The 23,021-nt window shown below is 35.7% G+C and overlaps 2 protein-coding genes across 4 annotated transcripts in view; one reads left to right on the forward strand and one right to left on the reverse strand.

The window, feature by feature from the left end:
* The window catches only part of HYCC2 (hyccin PI4KA lipid kinase complex subunit 2), a 66,131-nt gene extending 65,851 nt beyond the window's left edge, over positions 1 to 280 (reverse strand). For both annotated transcript variants that reach the window (XM_061203832.1, XM_061203848.1), the window contains exon 1: positions 170 to 280. The gene's annotated coding sequence lies outside the window, so the exon portion shown is untranslated. The remainder of the gene's footprint in view (positions 1 to 169) is intronic.
* Positions 183 to 10,201, forward strand: NDUFB3 (NADH:ubiquinone oxidoreductase subunit B3). Of its 2 annotated transcripts, XM_061203875.1 has the most exons (4): positions 183 to 392; positions 5,444 to 5,527; positions 6,142 to 6,283; positions 9,908 to 10,201. In XM_061203875.1, the coding sequence occupies exons 3-4, from the start codon at positions 6,144 to 6,146 to the stop codon at positions 10,062 to 10,064; spliced, it is 297 nt and encodes a 98-aa protein (XP_061059858.1). In that variant the 5' UTR covers positions 183 to 392; positions 5,444 to 5,527; positions 6,142 to 6,143; the 3' UTR covers positions 10,065 to 10,201. The 2 variants fall into 2 exon arrangements, with proteins under 2 accessions (XP_061059858.1, XP_061059868.1); XM_061203885.1 differs by lacking the exon at positions 5,444 to 5,527 and having other exon boundaries at positions 313 to 392.
* Positions 10,202 to 23,021: the final 12,820 nt, after the last annotated feature.

The following is a 23,021-nucleotide window of genomic DNA, read 5'->3' on the forward strand; positions in this document are numbered from 1 at the left end:
CGAAACAACCGGCCCTCCCATTGGGTGAGTCCACGCTCCAACAACAGCACCGCTGATTGGCAGCAGTATGCCCGCGGCCCTCCCCCTGTGCAGAGTCTAAAGATTCCGGTCTCCGAGCAAGGATCACGTCGCCTCTTCCCCGCCCTCTGTCCTCCACAGTTTCTCTTACCTCGGTTAGACTCCGGATGCACAGATGTGCGGGGAAAATGTCCACTTCCAGCCTCCTTCATGTCACCTCCACCTGGTCCAGGAATCTGTGACCCAGGACCAGAATGTTAAATTTCTCCTCTGCTTTCCTGCCGTAAGGCACTCGAGGTGACAACTTCCGTTTCCGGTTGCCTCCGGCTGGTGGGTTGAATCTTGAGTGTCCTGAGAGGTCAGATTGTTGTCAGGTAAATAGGGGAGCTGGTGGTAGATCTCTTGATCGGGAATGAGAATGAGACTCTACTCCGGGGATTGCCGAAAAGGAGAGACTAAATAGAGAAGGATGATGAGAATGAGTAGCTCAAGAGGGAAGGAGATCGAAGAACTAGCAGGAGAGAACTATGAAGTCCTGGGGTAGTGAGGGGTGGTTGTAGAAGGATGCTGTGAGGATCACTGTGGTTGTTAAGTCCAGATGCTTTTTTTCCTCCTGTGTCACCCGCAGCACCCCCCGCCCCGTGTTTTTTGGTTTACCTTTGAGTCGAATGAAGGCACAACTAAACTCAAATCGAAAATTTGTAAAATAGGAATACTTGTAATGCCTGTCTCACGAGCATGTATAGTACAGTTTTAAATAAGATTTTTCTGGTATTAAGGTTTATGACACAATGTTAAAAGGGTACAAAATCACATCAAATTTTAGTGTGATTACTATTAAATTGCATATACGCGGATACAGGGACTGGACGGGACACTAAAGGGGAAAACAGTTAATTTGTCTTTTATTTTCTAATGTTCTTATGGTACAATTTTTTAAATGAGGAGAAATTGGAATATATACTTCAAAGTCTTCGGTAAACTGTGAAATTACATATAGTGCAAGCGGCATTACCCTTTTATTTCCTTCTCAGGGAAAGTATGCCAACACTGTTCCTGTACTAGAGCCAGCTCCCGTTAGTGGAGGTTAATATCCACCAAACTTGAACTTGTAGGTTCACTCCAAACATAGGTAGATAGAAGGAGGTGAAAAAAAATTCATGATTACATGCTCTTTCCTTGTTGAACTTATTTCCTTGCTGTTCTTGTTTGAAAAGCTCTGAAAGGGAAATAATCACCTCTTGTTGAGTCCTTGGCACGATTTAAGTCACTTTATCTAATTTTAGTTTTTATTGTGAAGTACACATAACAGAAGGCTGTATAAAACGTAAGTACATTTTTAAGAATTATAATTAAGCAAACACTTGATCACCACCCCTCAGGTTAGGAAATAAGCATTGCCAAAAACTTAAATATGCATTCTCAACAGAGGTGATTGCCTTTTAAGGAGGTAAAAACTGGTTCTTGTTGGGTGGGGGTGAGAGGGCAAAAAAACCCTTAGATAATACAATAGTTTGTGGCCCTCCAAAGAGCCATAGTACATAAACTGTGGTATTAAATTTTCATGTGGAGGGGTAGGGTGAGAACATGATTAGGGGGAAAAAAAGATCTTAAGAAAGAGCTTTTGGGGTACAGTAATTACAATACGTTGAAAAACACTGCCTTAGAAGCTCCCTGAATGAGTTTCTGTGGTTCCATCTCCTCCAGCAAGAGGTAACCAGCATCCTAACTTGTAATAATCATTTACTTGTTTCACTTAAATATTTTTCCTAGAAAATGAATTGTTAGGTTTTTCCATTTATATAAATGGGATTAAAAGTGTGTATTTTTTTCTGACTCACCCCTTGCTCATTCTTATGTTTGTGAAATTCATTCATACTTTTGCATGTTGTTTTTATTGTGTAATATTCCATAATTAATCCATTCCATAGTTGGACATTTGAGTTGTTTACAGTTTGGGGCTAGCATAAATAATATGGCTAGAGAGATTCTTTTTTTTTTTTCATCGTGTGTTTGGCATTTTTGTTGAATTTTAATTTTAACAGTTTTTCCACCTGATTCTCTTGCATTCTTTTTTTTTTTTTTTTTTGGCTGCGTTGTGTCCTCGTTGCTGCACGCGGGCTTTCTCCAGTTGTGGAGAGCCAGGGCTACTCTTTGTGGTGGCTTCCCTTATTGTGGAGCGCGGGCTCTAGGTGTGTGGGCTTCAGTAGTTGCAGCACGCAGGCTTCAGTAGTTGTGGCTTGCGGACTCTAAAGCGCAGGCTCATTAGTTGTGGTGCACGGGCGTGGTTGCGCGGCATGTGGGATCTTCCTGGACCAGGGCTCGAACCCGTGTCCCCTGAACTGGCAGGCAGATTCTTAACCACTGTGCCACCAGGGAAGTCCTTATCCATTTGCCTGTTGATTATAAAATATATCTGTTATACAGATTCAAGAGTTTCTCTAGAGCAGTGCTGTCTAGTGCAAATGTAATACAAACCGCATATGTTATTTAAAATTTTCTAGTAGCCATATTAAAAAGGTAAAAAGAAACATAAAATTAATTTTAATAATGTATTTTATCTAACCGAGTGTATATATTCAAAATATTATCATTTTAAGGTGTAATCAGTATTAAAAGTTATTAATGAAATATTTTACATTTTCTTCATGCTGTCTTCAAAAGTGATGTGTTTTACAGAATACGCTGTTTTCATAAATGCAAACACTTGATCTGCATTTATATTTCATAAAATTTACAGTTGATAAAGCAGCTTTGCATGCCCAGTTTGTACCAAACACACTTAAAAATTTTCCAATAACTGGTTTGAAAATCCATTTTGAAATTTAAATTAATTAAAATTAAATAAAAATGTTTAGTTCCCCAGTTGCATAGGCCACATTTAGGGAGCTAGTGGCTACTATATTGGACAGTGCAGATCTAGAGTATATATACAGTACCTATGACTAGAATTGCTAGGCCGTAAGATATTCAAATGTTTAACTTTTCTAGGTCATACCAAACAGTTTTTTACAGTGGTTTTGTTAAATCACATTCTTACCACCTGGGTGTGACAGTGGAAGGCACATCATCACAATGTGTTTTCCCCAATTTTCACAATCTTGCAAGGTAGGTTTTAACCTCATGTTATATGAAGAAACTGAAGTTGAGCAAGATTTAAATGATTTGCACAGGATTTTATAGCTATTAATGGTGCATTCAGGGTTTGATGCCAGATCTGTACAGCACCAAAGTGCACTTCAGTAGGATTCCAAACTCTTCCTTCAAGTGATCAGGATATCATTGTTTGATTTATGGCTATTCTGAAGTAGAAATAATTTTTAAGAGAAAATGAAGCTTCCCTAAAAATAGTGTTGTTCAACTTTTTGTTCTTCTTGAAAAGTCATTAAAATATTTAGTAAATGCCTATGAAGGGACTCCTACTGAAGTATTTTAATTAGATAGAAGAGAAAATACATTGAATTTATTAAAGGAAATTTGTTTAGGAGAAATGAGTATAGGTATACTTTCATGGTTTTTTTTTTTCAAAGATATATCTTCCAAATTACTTAATATTTTGAGCATAGTAGTATTGTAACTTTGAGATAGCCTTCATACCATGGTAATATTTCAATTTTCATTTTCAAAATCAAGCTATTTAGTCAAAAATTTTTCACCTTTGTTTTGTATTCTCTTCCAAGTACATTGATATTCAAGTACGTTTAATGTTCTAGATTGACATTTGCCAAAATAAGGGTTTTCTTGTAATCTAAAGATTTTTGGAATGAAACATTATTTAAAAAATATTTTTTGGAAAACATAGTTAGAAGAAGCCAACACTTTATCATTATAATTAAATGCTTCTAGAAGTCTTTCTTTTGTGATAAGGTATTGAATCTCAAAAGTCAGACTGAAATCTGAAACCATAATTTGTTTCCTTTATATTATTGAATCCACCAAATAATAATGAAATAATGGATTAAATGTTTCATTCAAAGTTGTGAATGTTGTAGTTTTAACTTGTGTTTGGTAGGTATTCATTTTTATTCTCTTCTAAATGTGAAAATCATCAACATAATGTTTTTTGATATCTTAACATGTCTATAAATAAAAATATTAAGTGTTGGCTAATTTGTCAACATTACTATGTACAGTTTTGTCCCCCATATTCTGGGAACTGTTGTTTAATGAAATGAGCACTTCACATAATGTGTCTTTAGTATACACTACCTAATAATTACCTCCGTCTTCTAAAATTCAGTGTAAAAATCCTGCCTTATTATTGGACTTGTTTATAGTTATAAATGCAGACAAAATGGTAATAATCATTTGGTTTGGTTTTACTTCTGGAAAGCAGTGATTATAGAATTGCTACTGCTAACCTTATACAAATTACAGTATAGCATTATTAATTAATACCCTGTTAATTCAAAATTCATAACAATATAACTGGGGACTGAGCTCAAGTTTATTTTTGTATTATCTATAAAAGTAACACTAGAAAACTGAAATCTTTATATACCCATTGGGGGCATATTTTATTAAAGCAAATTTATCGATTAAAAAGGGGTCCTAAGGACTCTGTTAACAGAAGAGAATGTTAAAAAAAAAAGAATACTTATACTTAATATATGTATATCTGAATCAGTTTGCTGTATACATGAAACTAACACAACATTGTAGATCAACTATATTTCAATAAAAATTAAAAAAAAAAAGTCTCTGTTGATCTACATCAAGAGTTAGCAAACTAGGGACTTCCCTGGTGGCGCAGTGGTTAAGAATCCGCCTGCTAATGCAGGGAACATGGGTTCGAGCCCTGGTCCAGGAAGATCCCACATGCTGCGGAGCAGTTAAGCCTGTGAGCCACAACTACTGAGCCTGCGCTCTAGAGCCCGCGAGCCACAGCTACTGAAGCCCATGCACCTAGAGCCTGTGCTCTGCAAAAAGAGAAGCCACTGCAGTGAGAAGCCCACGCACTGCAACGAAGAGTAGCCCTCGCTCCCCGCAACTAGAGAAAGCCCGTGCACAACAATGAAGACCCAATGCAGCCAAAAATAAATAAATAAATACATTTATTTATTAAAAAAAAAAAGAGTTAGCAAACTACAGCCTGCTGGCCAAATTCAGCCCATTGCCTGTTTTTATGTGGCCAATGAGTTAAGGGTTTTTACAGATGAACATTTGCAATCAATTTGATACTAAGGAATACTAAACTTTGAGCCCCGGTTAAGCAAAATGTTATCCCCCCAAAAAGGAATTGCATTTTTTCATCAGAAGACTTGTATTATAAAAAATTATACTCAGTTGTTATATTTTGAATTTTATCAATAAATATTTATGGAAATTTGTTTTCTCTCCTGTTATATAAAGTACCTACATAATAACCTTGATTTTACCTCTTGGCCAACAAAGCCTAAAATATTTACTATGTGGCTCTTTACAGAAAAAGTTCATGTGATCCATATGTATTAACCACAGTAATACTGCATTTTTAAAGAATCATCTGAAGAAAGCACGTAACAAAACAGTATGTACAACATTTTTGTTATAGATATTCATGCATTACGAAAGACTGAAAAGAAGGAAACAGTATTGCTTAAAAGTTAGGAGCAAGGGCTCTGAAATGAAACTGCAATGTTCAAAACCCAATTGTACCATTAACTATTTTTGTTACCTTCAGAAAGTTGCTTACTTTCTTGGAGCCTCATTGTCTTCATCTATAAAATGGGGATAGTAATAGTAATTTAAGTTCAAAGAGTTGTTTTAGGAATAATGTGGAGTCAAGACAGTTAAAGCACTTTATCATAGTGCACCTGGCACATAGGGCATGATAAATATTTGCTATTATTATAATGAAGAAAGAAACCAAACAGCAAATGGTTATCTCTTAGTGATGGGATTACCGATTATTTTTCTTTTTTATATTTTGCATATGTATATTTCCAAACTGTGAACATGTACTAGTTATGTAAAGAGACACTGTTTTATAAAATTTCTTGGCTTAGAATTTTCAAGTATTTATATTGCCTTTCTTTTTAAAACATTAACTTTAAATGTTTTACCTTAAAACATAAATAGTAAACTTGGTATTTGATATCTACAATATATGTATTTCTCCCTTAAATTAATCTTTTCCTGTAGACATGGCCCATGGACATGGACATGAACATGGTCATAGTAAAATGGAACTTCCAGATTATAAACAATGGAATATAGAAGGGACACCATTAGAAACTGTCCAGGAGAAGCTGGCTGCACGAGGGCTAAGGGATCCATGGGGCCGGTAAGAGTAATTAAATAATTTAAATAGAACTTATCCTAGAGAAGCAGTATCTATGTTCCTTTTCAATGTATTCTCTTTTTTAAAAAATCATTGAAAGTGGCCTTTTACATTTAAGTTTTAAAATCAGCTTTATTAAAATACCACTTATATACAGTAAAATTCATCTCACTTTAAGTGTATCATTCCATGAATTTTGACAGATATGTGCAATTACGTGTGCAGTTACGTGACTACCACCACAATCATGGTGCAGAATATTTCTAGAATACCAAAAAGTTCCCTGATGATCCTTTGCACTCAGTGCTATCCTACCCCTGGTTCCTGGCAACCCTTGATCTGCTTTTTCAATTAGAATCATACAGTCTGTAGTCTTTTGTTCTGGCCACTTTCACTTATCATAGTGCTTTTGAGACTTATGTTCATTGTTAACTTGTATCCATAGTTCCTTCCTTTTTTATTGCTGAGTACTACTCCATTGTATGCATATACCTCATTTTGTTTACTGTTCACCAGTTGATGGCCATCTGGCTTGTTTCCAGTTTTTGGCTATTATGAGCAAAGTTGCTTTAAACATTCAAGTACAAGTCTGTGTGAACATATGCTTGCATTTCTCTTGGATAAATACCTAACAGTGGGATTTCTGAATCATTTGAAAAGTGTATTTTTTTAAATAAAAAACTGCCAAACTGTTATACAAAGTGGCTGTGCCATTTTGCATTCCCACCAACAATGCATGAGAATTTCAGTTGCTCAATGTCCTCCTCAATACTTGGTATTATCAGCCTTTTAATTTTAGCCATTCTAGTGAATGTGATAGTAATATCTCTTTGAGTTTTAATTTGCATTTCCATGAAGAATGAAGATCACGAGAATCTTTTCATATGCTTATTTGTCATTTGTATATTTTCTTTGGTGCAATGTTTATTCAGATCTTTTGCCCATTCTATTTATCAGAGTGTTTGTCTTTTATTGAATTATAAGAGTTGTCTATATATTTTTAATATAAGTCCTTTATCAGATAAAAGTTTTGCAGATGTTTTTCATTTTCTTTTTTTAAATAAATTTATTTGTTTGTTTGTTTATTTATTTTTGGCTGCATTGGGTCTTCATTGCTGCGCGCAGTCTTTCTCTAATTGCGGCGAGCAGGGGCTACTCTTCATTGCGGTGCGCAGGCTTCTCATTTCGGTGGCTTCTCTTGTTGCACAGCACAGGCTCTAGGCGCGCAGGCTTCAGTAGTTGTGGCACGCAGGCTCAATAGTTGTGGCTTGCAGGCTCTAGAGCACAGGCTCAGTAGTTGTGGTGCACAGGCTTAGTTGCTCTGTGGCATGTGGGATCTCCCTGGACCAGGGATCGAACCCATGTCCCCTGCATTGGCAGGCAGATTCTTAACCGCTGTGCCGCCAGGGAAGTCCCTCTTTTCATTTTCTTAATGATGTCTTTCAAAGAGTTTTAAATTTTGCTGAAGTCCCAATTTAGCATTTTTTTTCTTTTATGGTTTGTGCATTTTGCATCCTAAGATTTTCTCCTAATCTTCTTCTGGAAGCTTTTATAGTGTTCTTTCTTACATTGAGGTATATGATCCATTTGAGTTAATTTTTATGTCATATGAGGTAAGGATGAAGGTTAATGTTTTTGCGTATGGACCTCCAGTTGTTCTAGCACCATATATTAAAAGACTGTCTTTCCCCATTAATTGACTTTGACACCATTGTCAAAAGTCAGTTGACAATATCTGTACAGTCTATTTCTGGATTCTTTTCTGTTACCCTGATCAATATATCTATTTTATGTCAATACCACACTGTCTTCAAATCAGGTAGTATAAAATAAGATGTCCAACTTTTAAAAAAAATTGTTTTAGCTATTCCAAGTTCTTGTATTTATATTTAAATTTTAGAATGAGCTTTTCAGTTTCTATAAAAAGCCTGCTTGGAATTTAATTGAGATCACCTTGAATCTTTAGCTCAATTGAGGATAACTGCTGTCTTAACAATATTGTCTTCCAGTCCATGGACAATTTAGATCCTCTTTAATTTTCTCAGCAGTGTTCATACAGTCTTGTACATATTTTGTTCAATTTATCCTGACTTATTCCATATTTTTTATGCTATTGTAAACAGTATTTTTAAACCAATTTCCAATTGTTCATTGCTAATATATAAAAATATAATTGCTTTTTATATATTGAATTTGTATCTTGTTACCTTGCTAAATTCACTTTTTAGTTCTAGCAAACGTTTCTTACAGATTCCTTAGAATTTACTTCATAAAAGATCATTTCGTCTACAAAGACAACGTTATTTTTTTTCGATCTATAACCTTTTAATTTCTTTTTCTTGCATTATTGCATGGGCTAACACTACTAGTATAATGTTGAATAAAAGTGGTGTATTTGAACATCCTAGCTTTATTACTAATGGGGAAAGCATTCAGTCTTTCATCATTAAGTGTAATGTTAGTTGTGGGATGTTCAGAGATGCCTTTCATCAAGTTGAGGAATTTCTCTTCTATTCCTGGGTTACTATGAGTTACTATTATTATTGTTATTGTTACTAATAGGTGTTGAATTTTGTTAAATGCTTTCTCTACATCTATTAAGATGCTCACCTCTTTTTTTATTCTGTTAATATGGTGAGTTAATTTTATTGATTTTCAGATGTTATACCAATCTTGCATTCTTTTGAGGTAAACCCTACTTCATCGTGATGTGTTATCCTTTTAAATATTGCTGGATTCAATTTTCTAAAATTTTGTTAAAAATATTTGCATCTATGTTCATGAGGAATATTAATCTGTAGTTTTCTTCTAATGTCTTTGTCTGGTTTTGGTGTCTTAAATTAGATTTGATTAGCTTTCATAAGTCAGATTTTTAGAGTTAAATGGGTTTTGTTCTTTAAAACATGATTTTTTCCACTCATTTATCCTTACCTGCGAGAGAAGACTTTTTTTCACTAGAGCGCTCTGATTTGTTTCCTTCTCTGTTCAGGATACTCAAAAGAATGATTGCCAGAGCACGAAATTAGTCTACTAAAGTTCCGGCTTCTATGACAGGGAAAATCAATGATCCTCTTGAATAGTAATAGTATTATCGAGTGTTACATACTTTGTGCCAAAATACATCATACATTACTCTGTTTAATCTTTATAATAACGCTATAAGGTAAATAGTAATCATTATTGAGTAGAAGAAACAGGCCCCAACAGGTTAAGTAACTTGCCGAGCCTAAGTTGTGTATCTAGTATGGCAGAGCAAAGATTAATACCCAGGTCTCTTAACTTCCTCTTTCCATGAAGCTGTAATGACTAGTATGAGCAAAGCTACACAACTGACCTGTGATGGATAGGCCAAGGTGAGCCTTGCATTTGAGAATTCTGTAAAATCCTGAGTACTATGACTGTGAAATAGGAAATCATCAAGTATTTTTTCTTGTATTTCATGTATGAAATGTGGGCATATAGATCTAATTATCTTATGCCAAAGAAAGATTCCTATTGTGATCCACTTAGATTATCTTATATAAGGTTGCATTTAAGTCTATTAGAAAGATGAAATCAAATATATTTTACTCAATGAATGTATGTAAGCCATATGTGAATATAATTTTCCCCTTTTTTTTCCTCTAGCAATGAAGCTTGGAGATACATGGGTGGCTTTGCAAATAATGTTTCCTTTGTTGGTGCATTATTAAAAGGATTCAAATGGGGATTTGCTGCATTTGTGGTAGCTGTAGGGGCTGAATATTACCTGGAGTCCCAGAAAAAAGATAAGAAGCATCACTGAAGATAATACCTGGAATTATCTTTTAATGTCTTCTTAACTCTCTTATAAAAAGAAGATTTCTTCACTGTAGCCTACTCATCTGTGTGTTTGTTCCTTAAAGAATACTAGTAAGATTTAATAAAGTAAGAGAACATGTACCAGTCTGCTTTGTCATTCTTTAAAAAAAAAAAAGTGTCTCCAGCCATATCAGATTTGGTTTGGAATACTTGGGGAGTTGAGGACTGGCAGCAGTACATTCTGCAAATAGCAGGCAGCCAGCATATATTTGAACAAATGGGTATGTTCTAATAGTTTTGTTTTTTTTTTAATTTTTAAAATTGTGATAAAATTTGCCATCTTGTTTTTAAGTGAACAGTCAGTGACATTAAATATATTAATAATGTTGTGCTACCATCACCACCATCCGTCTCCATAACTCTTTTCATCTTCATCTTTTAAAACTGAAAGTCTATGCCCATTAATTAATAACCCCTCATTCTGCCTTCCCCTCAGCCTCTGGCAACCATCATTCTACTTTCTGTCTCTGATTTTTGACTACTCTAAGTACCTCATATAAGTAGAATCATTCAGAATCTGTCTTTTCGTGACTGGCTTATTTCATTTCGCATAATGTCCTCAAGGTTCATCTGTGTTGCATGGGTCAGAATTTCCTTTTTAAGGCTGAATAATATTCCATTTTATGTACATACCACATTTTGCTTATCCATTCATTCATTGATGGACACTTGGGTTGCTTCCACATTTTAGCTGTTGTGAATAATACTGCTATGAACATAGGTGTACTGTAACAGATTTTTTTTTTTTTGGCTGCACCTTGTGGCATGTGGGATCTTAGTTTCCTGATCCGGGATTGAACCCGTGCCCCCTGCCATGGAAGCACGGAGTCTTAACAACTGGACCACCAAAGAAGTCCCCAGATTTTTATTTTTAATTTTTAAAATATTTTTAACAATATTTATTTATTTATGTATTTATTTGGCTGCGTCAGGTCTTAGTTGCAGCACATGGGATTGTCATTGCAGCATGTGGAATCTTTCCTTGCGGTGCGTGGGCTTCTCTCTAGTGGTGTTCGGACTCCAGAGCGTGCGGGCTCAGTAGTTGCGGCACACGGGCTCAGTAGTTGCGGCACACGGGCTCTCTAGTTGTGGTGCACAGGCTCTAGAGCGCACAGGCTCAGTAGTTGCGGCGCACGGACTTAGTTGCCCCGCGGCATGTGGGATCTTTAGTTCCCTGACCAGGGATCGAACCTGCATCCCCTGCATTGGAAGGCTGGACCACCAAGGAAGTCCCCAGAATTTTTTTTTTAAATAAATTTATTTATTTTTGGCTGCATTGGGTCTTCGTTGCTGTGCATGGGCTTTCTCTAGTTGCAGAGAGCGGGGGCTACTCTTTGTTGCAGTGCACGGGTTTCTCACTGCGGTGGCTTCTCTTGTTGTGGAGCACGGGCTCTAGGCGCGTGAGCTTCAGTAGTTGTGGCACGCAGGCATCAGTAGTTGTGGCTCGTGGGCTCTAGAGTGCAGGCTCAGTAGAGCATTCTTTTCAAATGAACATGGAACATTTACCACAACAGACTATATTCTGGGCCATAAAACTATATTTAAGAGGATTGAAACAACACAAAGTATATTCTTAGACCATGAAGAAATTAGACTAAAAATAACATCTGAAAAATCTACAAATATTTGGAAACTGGACAGCACACTTGTAAATACCCCCTGCTCAAAAAAGTCGAGGTATATTAGAAAATATCTTTAACTGAATAAAATGAAAACACAAATAGCAAAATTTGTGGCATGCAGCTAATAAGATTGATCTCTAGCTAGACTGATGAGAAGAAAGACACAAATTAGGAATACTAGTAATGAAAGAAGAGACATCGCTACAGATCCCTTAGAGACATTAAAACAACAATGAAACAATATTTATTGGCAACGTTATGCAAATAAACTTTGATGAAATTGACTACATCCTTATGAGACAAACTACCAAAGCTCACTAAAGAAGTAAACAACCTGAATAGCCATATATATATTAAAGAAATTGAATCTCTGGTTAATTGTAAATTCATTTGCTGGGTTAGGTAGCGAAAAGATGGAAAGTGCAGTGCTTGATACATGAATAGTAGAGAATAACAGTAGTTTTGTTCTCAAATCTTAGAATTGATTTTTCTTATCCATCATAATATTTGCTGGAAGCAAGAAGTAAAGTTTTCTTTATATTTTAATTTGAAAATTATTGCCTGAATACCTTAGGAGTTGCAAAGCATACAAACGACTGTCATCTTAGCTGTTGCCATTACTTGAACTAGAACCAATTAAATGTGATACTCGTTCTTAAAATGACCAAAGTACATTTGAGAATAATGCGAATTATGTGTCTGCTAGCCTCATGAATAAGCACTGTAGATGATTATTTAAAGGGTTATTAGCCCTTTTCTGTATGTTGGCCAAGTTCATAGTAAAGTAACAAAACCTAAGATGGCATAGCTAGTAAGTTCTAGAGTTAGATTTGAATCCAGGTCAGACTCCACAGCCCATAGTTACCACTAAATTATGTTACCTATCATGTTGTATCTGATAACTACTATAAGATGCCATAAAATTATCGTTTTGGATCTTTTCTCAGCGCTACTTTCTAATTACGCTTGAAGTAAACAGTAGGGATTTTAAAAAATCTAAAATGCGGCATGTAATATTTTATGAAAAAATAATGAATACAGTCATTTTACTGTATACTTGTACTTTGAAGGGAACTCTGTTTTGATACACCTAATGAAACAGATTTAGACATTTTTTTAAAGTAACATGAGGACTTTGGAGGGACAAGTTGGCATAGAAAATGTGTACAAAGACAAAACCATGGAAAGAATAAGAATTTATCCAATTGGACAATTAATATGATGGAAGAAACAAATTAGAAAAAAATAAAAAAGGAAAAGAAGGGGTTGTAGGATTATGGACCTGATGGAAGCAGCAGAGACAAGGAGAACTTGCACAATAGGATGTATTTACAATCATCCACTCGCTGCTTCGATCAAATATAGACCTTAATGATACTGTGAAAAGGAAGGTACTTTACATTGGGTTTTAACACAGTCTACATATTAACATAAATTTGTTTAAGTTTGGAGAGAGAGGACATTGGCAAGGCTTGCTTGGTTAGGGACTAGATAAAACTATTCCAGTAGAAATAAATTGAGTCTTACCCTTCATTCTTCTCTTTCTCTTTCCTGTCACTGATCATATTTGTCATTTTTCTTTTTAAAAATTTAGGTATCAGAGAATAGACAGACATTTTCTAACATGGTGGTCCCCCAAATGGGATACACACAACTCATGGGATGTGTGAGACTATGCATTGATGTGAGAAGAGAAGAAATTTAAATATATTTATTTTCATGTTTAATAAAAATGAATTCAATTTTGCTAATGTTTAACGTACAGACAGTGGGGTTTTTCCCTTATTTGGTGGCTACCAAGTGATCCCATAGAATTGTTGGTAACTAAGGTATCCTGAGGGGAAAGTGGGAGTTCTGCCCTCCAAAGGGGAGAACAAAGGGACTTTTCAGTGGATTGCTACAGATTGTACTTTATATGTACTTGGATCTTGGAATTTATTATCTACTAGTTTTACTAAACTAAACTTCGTGAAGTGGGTAAGTGCCTTAAAAAGGTTTTTTACAAAGAAGCTGCTAATAGTGATATGCATGAACAAGCAAACAAGAAGAAAATAAGTTATGAACTCTTCATCAGCAACATTACCAGGTAAATTACAATGATCTAACCATGAAAAAAAAGTCAACCAAAAAAAAAAAAAAAGATCAAATTATGGATTGGACCCACTGTTAGTACAATAAACCTTGCCCTAAGAGTATATAAATCTGATATATTAACTAATGATGGCATGTAGTCCTTTTTAAAAAATATTTATTTATTTGGCTACGTCGGGTCTTAGCTGAGGCACGCGGGATCTTCGTTACTGCGTGCGGGATCTTTAGTTGTGGCATGTGGAATCTTTAGTTGCTGGCATGCTGGCTCTTAGTTGTGGCATGTGGGATCTAGTTCCCTGACCACGAATTGAACCCGGGCCCCCTGCATTGGGAGCGCGGAGTCTTAACCTCTGGACCACCAGGGAAGTCCCCATGTAGTCTTCATGATTAGGAAATTTAAAATTATGTTTGACTAAAATTGGGGACTTCCCTGGTGGTCCAGTGGTTAAGGCTCTGTGCTTCCACTGCAGGGGGCCTGGGTTCCATCCCTGGTCTGAGAACTAAGATCCCACATGCGGTAAGGCGAAAAAAAATTACTAAAATTGACTGTAGTGATGGTACACATAACTGTGAATATAATAATAACCACTTATAATAATAACACTTTAAAAAATTGTGTTTAATCTTTGTATTACTCTTAATTTCTATATTTGTGTATTCTTAATGTAGATGATAATATTTACATATTACATATAAAATGTTAAGACAAAGACGGGGATTTAATATACTTTCTCCTCAGAGTATTCAGCTGTCATTAAAAATTGCATTCAGAGGACTCATCAGATTTTTAAAGTCTTTTTTTTTTAATGTATAGTTTATTATATAAAACCCGAGTAGTTTAGCAACAAAAATTAAATGTTATTTCATGATGGCCTCTCACTTAGTTGGCAACATGAGTTTCAAAATTTGATATAATCCTCATGGGTCCTCAGAATCTCTAGAATTTCAAGGTATTCAAATTAAACAGCTATACTATTGAGAATAGAATCCTCCACTTGAGTCCTAATTTACCTTAATATCAGTTAGCAGAGGGAAATGGGGTGGTTTTTTTGCTTTTGTTTTTATTTTTGTTTTGGGTCAGAAAATCAGCTTCAGGGACTCAGAAACTAGACCACACAATGGAAATTGCATTGCCTGCCAATAATTATATTAAAAAGGATCTATTGCAGTGTTATTTTAACACATTATGTTATATAGAGAATATATATTATATACTTTATTTTTATATAGTATTACATTTATCATATATTATAAATATAATATTCAAAATGCTTAACTCATTAAATTATTAAATGCCATATATTGTATTAGATTGAATTAACTTTGATACATATAAACAATTTAAAACTGGCTTTAGCTATTTAAAAACAACAACAACAACAAAATTTCTTGTCTCAAGGTCTGTATATTTTTCTGTTGAATCTCATATAAAAAAAATTAAAAAAAAAACCAAAACTCTTTTGAAATGTGGCCCCAAGTTATAAAACTACCTAAAAAGGATTGCTGAAGGCTTATGTTTCTGGAAATCCATTGCAAAATAAGAACATTAAGTACATTTAAGAAGTAAATCAGAAGATTTTGTGCCATTTGGAAAAGTCATATATTTTCATTTTGTGTTTTAAAACTGAAAGAATAATTCTTAATAATGTTCTAAAGAGTGCCCTGCAAAGCAAATTATGACTAGAAAGAAATATTTTACATTTAGATTTTTACCAATTAGAGTATTTGTAAATTATTAATTAAATCTCATTATAAACAAAGCATTTAATACCCCATGCAAATGTTCCACCTACTTTAATTTTAATTGTTCAGTTCCCAAACTGAATTTGGAAATAATAACAGCATTTAACTTGCCTTTTCCTGCTGACTTGATAATTAATCAAACATCTTTCTAAATGTACTTATTTTAAATACATTGGTCAGACTTTTTTACCTTATTGTAGAAGAGCAAAGGGATTTTTTAAAAATCTTGGCATTACACATTTAAATGAATGACACAGTTAAGTGAATGTTTTGTGATTATAGCTCTTCTTGTGTTATATGTATGATATATTTTATTTCATTTATTCTCTTGCTACAAAATTTCGTGGGAAATACTGTTCAGGGACATGGTACTGAAGGCCCACTCTGTGGTTCACAGTAACCATGGTAATAGCAGTCCTAAAAATAAAGAGTCCCTGTATCAGCACAGATGGAATCATCTTACTGAGAAAGAATCAGGCTCACAGGCAGTGGTATCACCTGGACCTGGGAATCCCATGTGATAGTAACATGAGGGTTTAATACAGATAGAAAAGTTTAAAATTAGATCTTATATTTACACCAGGATTTCTAGTGAAACATAATTAAAAATTAAAACCATATCTGTAGATGCTAAATAAGTTCCAACAAGGAAACATGTCACAATTCATGTATTTAACAATACAAGGAGACTTCCCTGGTGGTCCAGTGGGTAAGACTCTGCACTCCCAATGCAGGGGGCCCGGGTTCAATCCCTGGTCGGAGAACTAGATCCCACATGCATGCCGCAACGAAGATCCCGTGTGCTGCAACTAAGACCCGGCACAGCCAAAATAAATATAATAAATAAATAAATAAATATTTTTAAAAAACAATACAGAGATTAAACTCAAGGTATTAATTCCTTCATTCATGGCTTATAAATGCTCCCTTATATTTGGCCTGGGTTTATCAGCAATTATAATTCTAATAAATCAATTTCTACATTTATAAGTAAATGAAAGAAATTTTTTACAGCCTTAAATCCTAAACATATTTCTATTATAGCACTAATCATAATGCGTCTTAATTATTCACTCAGTGTCTGACTCCCTCATTAAATCATGGCCTCCTTGAAGACAGGGACTGTACCTTTGTGATGGGTATTTAGGCAGTGTCTGTTGAATGAATGAATTCAAAATTAGAGATCTAGGGCTTCCCTGGTGGCACAGTGGTTAAGAATCCGCCTGCCAATTCAGGGGACATGGGTTCCAGCCCTGGCCCGGGAAGATACCACATGCCAGGAAGCAACTAAGGCTGTGCGCCACAGCTACTGAGCCTGTGCTCTAGAGCCCATGGGCCACAGCTACTGAGACTGCATGCCATAACTACTGAAGCCCACGTGCCTAGAGCCTGTGCTCTGCAAAAAGAGAAGCCACCGCAACGAGAAGCCCGTGCACCGCAACAAAGAGTAGGCCCCACTCGCTGCAACTAGAGAAAGCAACGAAGACCCAACGCAGCCAAAAATAAATAAATAAAATAAATAAATGTATTAAAAAAAGTTTATATTAAAAAAACAAAATTAGAGATCTAAATATACAAGTGAGGTAATAGAGATGGTTAGTCACAGATTAACACCTCATCTATGAATCAATAAAGGGTTAGTGGGAATGAAAGATTGGAGAGGGTCACATATTTTCCAATGTCTAAGAGGCTTCATTGGTTCCAATTGCCTACAAGAAAACTGGGATCATTTACAAAAGGCCTGTGATGGTAACCTGGGCACATATTCCAGGACTGGGAGGCATTTCCCCAATCCCTTGGCAAGGATGTTAGAACTGAGCTATGCCTAAGCTTTCTGACACATGCTATGTAACCTTCCCCTACTTGCTGATGAGTTGGTAATAAAAATACTAACCATCAGAGGTCAAGACTAATTTCTGCTAAATGCAACCAAACAATTACCCTAAGGCTGCATGCAATAAATATTTCTCATTCAATACATTGGTCATTTTTTGTTTTGTTTTCTCAAGATTACAAGGAACATAACCCCTGCATGCAAATAAGGCATGCTTGCCCAACCTTCCTCCAAAGTCCAAGTCAAGAAGCTTCAGGGAGTTACAACTAGAAAAGAGACATCTCAGCTCCTTTTCTTCGAATTTTATTAATTCACTTAAATATTTAGTGAGCACCTCCTAGGTACCAGGGATCTTTATGGCACAAAGTATACATCAATGAACAAAACAGACGAATTTCTCTCCTCTTGGTACTTACATACGGGTACAGGATTATCATTACTAATAGTGGGTCTATTCTCTACCTGGCAGGCACGAGAGACATTTTGCCCACATGCAGTATATTTTGTCAACCAAACTTTTTTTTTTTCCTAATACTATAAATCTGATATTGCAGTTTGTCAGTGAGTCTTGATTCTTGATAATGATCTTTCCCTCCTATAAATTGCTCAGAACTTTGTACCCTCCTGGTGAAATATATCTTGCCTTACCTTGTAACTCAGTTACTTTTATACTTGCTTTATTCTCTAGCAGGTTTTAAATTCTTGAAAATCTTACCTTATTTATTCTTTTATCTGCTACACAGTGCCTTACACATGATAAATGTTCAACAAATGTTTAATTTGGACTTAATTCTGGTTTTTAAAATGGAGGCATAGTTAACATACAACATTACATTTGTTTCAGGTGTACAACACAATGATTTGATATTTGTATATATTGTGAAGTGATCACCACAATGTCTAGTTCATATCCATCATCATACATAGACACAGAATTTTTTTTCTTATGATGAGAACATTTAAGATTTACTCTCTTGCGGACGTCCCTGGTGGCGCAGTGGTTAAGACTCTGTGTTCCCAATGCAGGAGCCTGGGTTTGATCCCTGGTCAGGGAACTAGATTCTACATGCATGCTGCGACTAAAAATTCGCATGCCACAATTAAGGGGCTGGCGAGCTGCAACTAAGGAGCCTGCCTGCCGCAACTAAGACCCAGTGCAACTAAATTAATTAATTAATTAACTAATTAATTAAATATTTTAAAAAAAGATTTACTCTCTTAGCAGCTTTCAGATATACAATACAGCATTACTAACTATAGTCACCATGCTGTACACCACATCCCCATGACTTATTTATTTGATAACTGGAAGTTTGTATTTTTGACTCTCTTCACCCATTTTCCCCCATACCCCCACCCTTTACCTCTGGCAACCACCAATCTCTTCTCTGTACCTATGAGCTTGGCTGCTTTGTTTTTCTTTTTTTTTCCTTTTTGGATTGCACATATAAGTGAGATCACATGGTATTTGTCTTTCTCTGTCTGACTTATTTCACTTAGCATAAAACCCTCAAGATCCATTTCTATTGTCACAAATGGCAAGATTTTGTTCTTTTTTATGACTGAATAATGTTCCATTGTACATATACATACCACATTTTCTTTATTTATTCATCTGTCAATGGACACACATTGTTTCTATATCTTGGCTCCTGCAAATAATGCTGCAATGAACATGCGGGTGCAGATATCTTTTCAAGTTAGTGTTTTTGTTTTCTTCGGATAAATACCCAGAAGTAGACTTGCTAGATGATACGGTATTTCTATTTAAAAATTTTTGAGAAACCTCCACACTGTTTTCCATAGTGGCTGCACCAATTTACATTCCCACCATCTGTGTACGAGGGTTCCCTTTTCTCTCCATCCTTGACAACACTTGTTATTTCTTGGTTTTTTTGTTTTTTGTTTTGTTTGTTTTTGATAATAGCCATTCTAACAAGTGTGAGGTGATATCTCATTGTCTGATTTTCGTTCCCCTGATGATTAGTGATGTTGAGTATCTTTTCATGAACCTGTGGGCCATCTGTACGACTTCTTTGAAAAAATGTCTATTCATTACTTCTGTTTTTTAACAAAGACTTTATCACAATTCTTATAATGAGTATAATTCTCATTTACGCTATTTATACACAATTAGACTACTTTTCTTTCGCAGTGCTTTGTGAAAAGGAAACCCTCAATAAATATTTGCCGAACAGAATTGAACATGCTTAAAGTAATTTTACTTACTTAAAATTTTTTTAAATCAGTTCTTATGAGGACTATAAATTCCTCTTTTGCTTAACCACCTAAAATCAATCCTTTAAAAAGGAAAGAAAAGAGTAACTGAGGAAATAAAAACATAACCATCAGATTTTTTTTAATTGGGGTATGGTTGCTTTATAATGTTGTGTTAGTTTCTCCTGTACAACAAAGTGAATCAGCTATATGTATGCATATATCCCCTCCTTTTGGACCTCCCTGCTACCCGCCTAGGTCACCACAGAGCACCGAGCTGAGCTCCCTGGGCTATACAGCAGGTTCCCACTAGCTATCTGTTTTACACATGGTAGTGTATATATGTCAATCCCAATCTCCCAATTCATCCCAATTCCCCTTCCCCCCTCCCCCCTCTGTGTCCACACATCCGTTCTCTACATCTGCGTCTCTATTCCTGCCCTGCAAATAGGTTCATCTGTACCATTTTTCTAGATGCCACATATATGCGTCAATATATATTTGTTTTTCTCTTTCTGACTTACTTCACTATGTATGACAGACACTAGGTCCATCCACATCTCTACAAATGACCCAATTTCATTCCTTTTTATGGCTGAGTAATATTCCATTGTATATATGTGCAACATCTTCTTTATCCATTCATCTGTCTATGGACACTTAAGTTGCTTCCATGTTCTAGCTATTGTAAATAGAATTGCAATGAGCATTGTGGTACATGACTCTTTTTGAATTATGGTTTTCTCAGGGTATATGCCCAGTAGTGGGATTGCTGGGTCATATGGTAGTTCTATTTTTAGTTTTTAAGGAACCTCCATACTGTTCTCCATAGTGGCTGTATCAATTTACATTCCCACCAACAGTGCAAGAGGGTTCCCTCTTCTCCACACCCTCTCCAGCATTTACTGTTTGTAGATTTTTTTGAAGATGGCCATTCTGACCGGTGTGAGGTGATACCTCGTTGTAGTTTTGATTTGCATTTCTCTAATAATTAGTGATGTTGAGCATCTTTTCATATGCCTCTTGACCATCTGTATGTCTTCTTTGGAGAAATGTCTATTTAGGTCTTCTGCCCATTTTTTGATTGGGTTTTTTTTTTTTTGATATTGAGCTGCATGAGCTGTTTGTGTATTTTGGAGATTAATCCTTTGTCAGTTTCTTCGTTTGCAAATATTTTCTCCAATTCTGAGTGTTGTCTTTTTGTCTTATTTACAGTTTTCTTTGCTGTGCAAAAGCTTTTAAGTTTAATTAGGTCCTATTTGTTTATTTTTGTTTTTATTTTCATTACTCTAGGAGATGGGTCAAAAAAGATCTTGCTGTGATTTATGTCAAAGTGTGTTCTTCCTATGTTTTCCTCTAAGAGTTTTATAGTGTCTGGTCTTACATTTAGGTCTTTAATCCATTTTGAGTCTATTTTTGTGTATGGTGTTAGGGAGTGTTCTAATTTCATTCTTTTACATGTAGCTGTCCAATTTTCCCAGCACCACTTATTGAAGAGACTGTCTTTTCTCCATTGTATATCCTTGCCTCCTTTGTCATAGATTAGGTGACCATAGGTGCATGGGTTTATCTCTGGGCTTTCTATCCTGTTCCATTGATCTATATTTCTGTTTTTGTGCCAGTACCATATTGTCTTGATTACTGTAGCTTTGTAGTATAGTCTGAAGTCAGGGAGCCTGATTACTCCAGCTCTGTTTTTCTTTCTCAAGATTGCTTTAGGTATTTGGGGTCTTTTGTGTTTCCATATAAATTGTAAAATTTTGTGTTCTAATTTTGTGAAAAATGCCATTGGTAATTTGATAGGGATTGCATTGAATCTGTAGATTGCTTTGGGTAGTAAAGTCATTTTCACAATATTGAATCTTCCAGTCCAAGAACATGGTATATCTCTCCATCTGTTTGTGTCATCTTTGATTTCTTTCATCAGTGCTTTATAGTTTTCTGAGTACAGGTCTTTTACCTCCTTAGGTAGGTTTATTCCTAGGTATTTTATTTTTTTGTTGTGATGGTAAATGGGATTGTTTCCTTAATTTCTCTTTCTGATCTTTTGTTGTTAGTGTATAGGAATACAAAGGATTTCTGCACATTAATTTTGTATCCTGCAATTTTACCAAATTCATTGATTAGCTCTAGTAGTTTTCTGGTGACATTTTTAGGATTTTCTATGTATAGTATCATGTCATCTGCAAACAGTGATGATTTGGGTTTTTTTTTAAAGTTTAGGAAAGTAAGCTTTTGTTTTTGTTTTTTGGGTTTTTTTGGCTGTGTTGGGTCTTCATTGCTGCGCGCGGGCTTGTTCTAATTGCAGCGAGCGGGGGCTACTCTTCGTTGTGGTGCACAGGCTTCTCATTGTCGTGGCTTCTCTTGTTGCGGAGCATAGGCTCTAGGCACTTGGGCTTCAGTAGTTGTGGCACGCAGGCTCAGTAGTTGTGGCTCGCAGGCTCTAGAGCTCAGGCTCAGTAGTTGTGGAGCACGGGTTTAGTTGCTCCATGGCATGTGGGATCTTCCCAGACCAGGGATTGAACCCATGGCTCCTGCATTGGCAGGCAGATTCTTAACCACTGTGCCACCAGGTAAGTCCCAACAGTGACAGTTTTACTTCTTCTTTTCCAATTTGTATTCCTTTTATTTCGTTTTCTTCTCTGATTGCTGTGGCTACGACTTCCAAAACTATGTTGAATAATAGTGGCGAGAGTGGACATCCTTGTCTTGTTCCTGATCTTAGAGGAAATGCTTTCAGTTTTTCACCATTGAGAATGATGTTTGCTGTGGGTTTGTCATATATGGCCTTTATTATGTTGAGGTAGGTTGCCTCTATGCCTAATTTATGGAGAGTTTTTATCATAAATGGGTGTTGAATTTTATCAAAAGCTTTTAACCATCAGATTTTGAAAGTTTCATAATATGTCAGAAATCTTCATCTTGATCAAACTAGAGAATTTCACCCAATTTATACATTGATCTCCTCTCTATTTTTAAAATCTACTTAAGCATTTACCATACTTGCTTCATATATTACATCATTTCTTCCCCCTTTCCATTAGCCTTCAAAGTCAATCGATTATTCTTGCTAAAGGTAATAAAGACCATAATAAAATGTATAATTCCGAAGAGTTACAAAAGCTAAAATAATGAAGTGGCCTACATTTGCAGATATGTAGTGGGTTTGCGTGGCAGTCTGGGCTACGTGAGAGGTGGCCTGAGTATGTCAATCATAGAGTGGGGCTGACCTGGTCATGTAGATTAATAGGAAGCATTCTTGTCTGTGCTCAAGGTCCTATGGTCACCATAGGCCACAGGAGACAGTGAGACATCTGTTTGCTAAGCCATGAGTCACATAGATTTAGCTGCAGTGCCACAAGCATTCCAAAGCTCAACATCTAGCAACTGTTTG

This window comes from Eubalaena glacialis, chromosome 1, assembly GCF_028564815.1.
Source record: "Eubalaena glacialis isolate mEubGla1 chromosome 1, mEubGla1.1.hap2.+ XY, whole genome shotgun sequence".
Classification (NCBI taxonomy): domain Eukaryota; kingdom Metazoa; phylum Chordata; class Mammalia; order Artiodactyla; family Balaenidae; genus Eubalaena; species Eubalaena glacialis.

Bases quoted from the DNA above. Each gene is read 5' to 3' on its own strand.
- NDUFB3 (XM_061203875.1), top strand. From the start codon at position 6,144: ATGGCCCATGGACATGGACATGAACATGGTCATAGTAAAATGGAACTT. The intron at 6,284-9,907 runs GTAAGAGTAATT...TTTTTCCTCTAG, and splicing joins CTAAGGGATCCATGGGGCCG to CAATGAAGCTTGGAGATACA.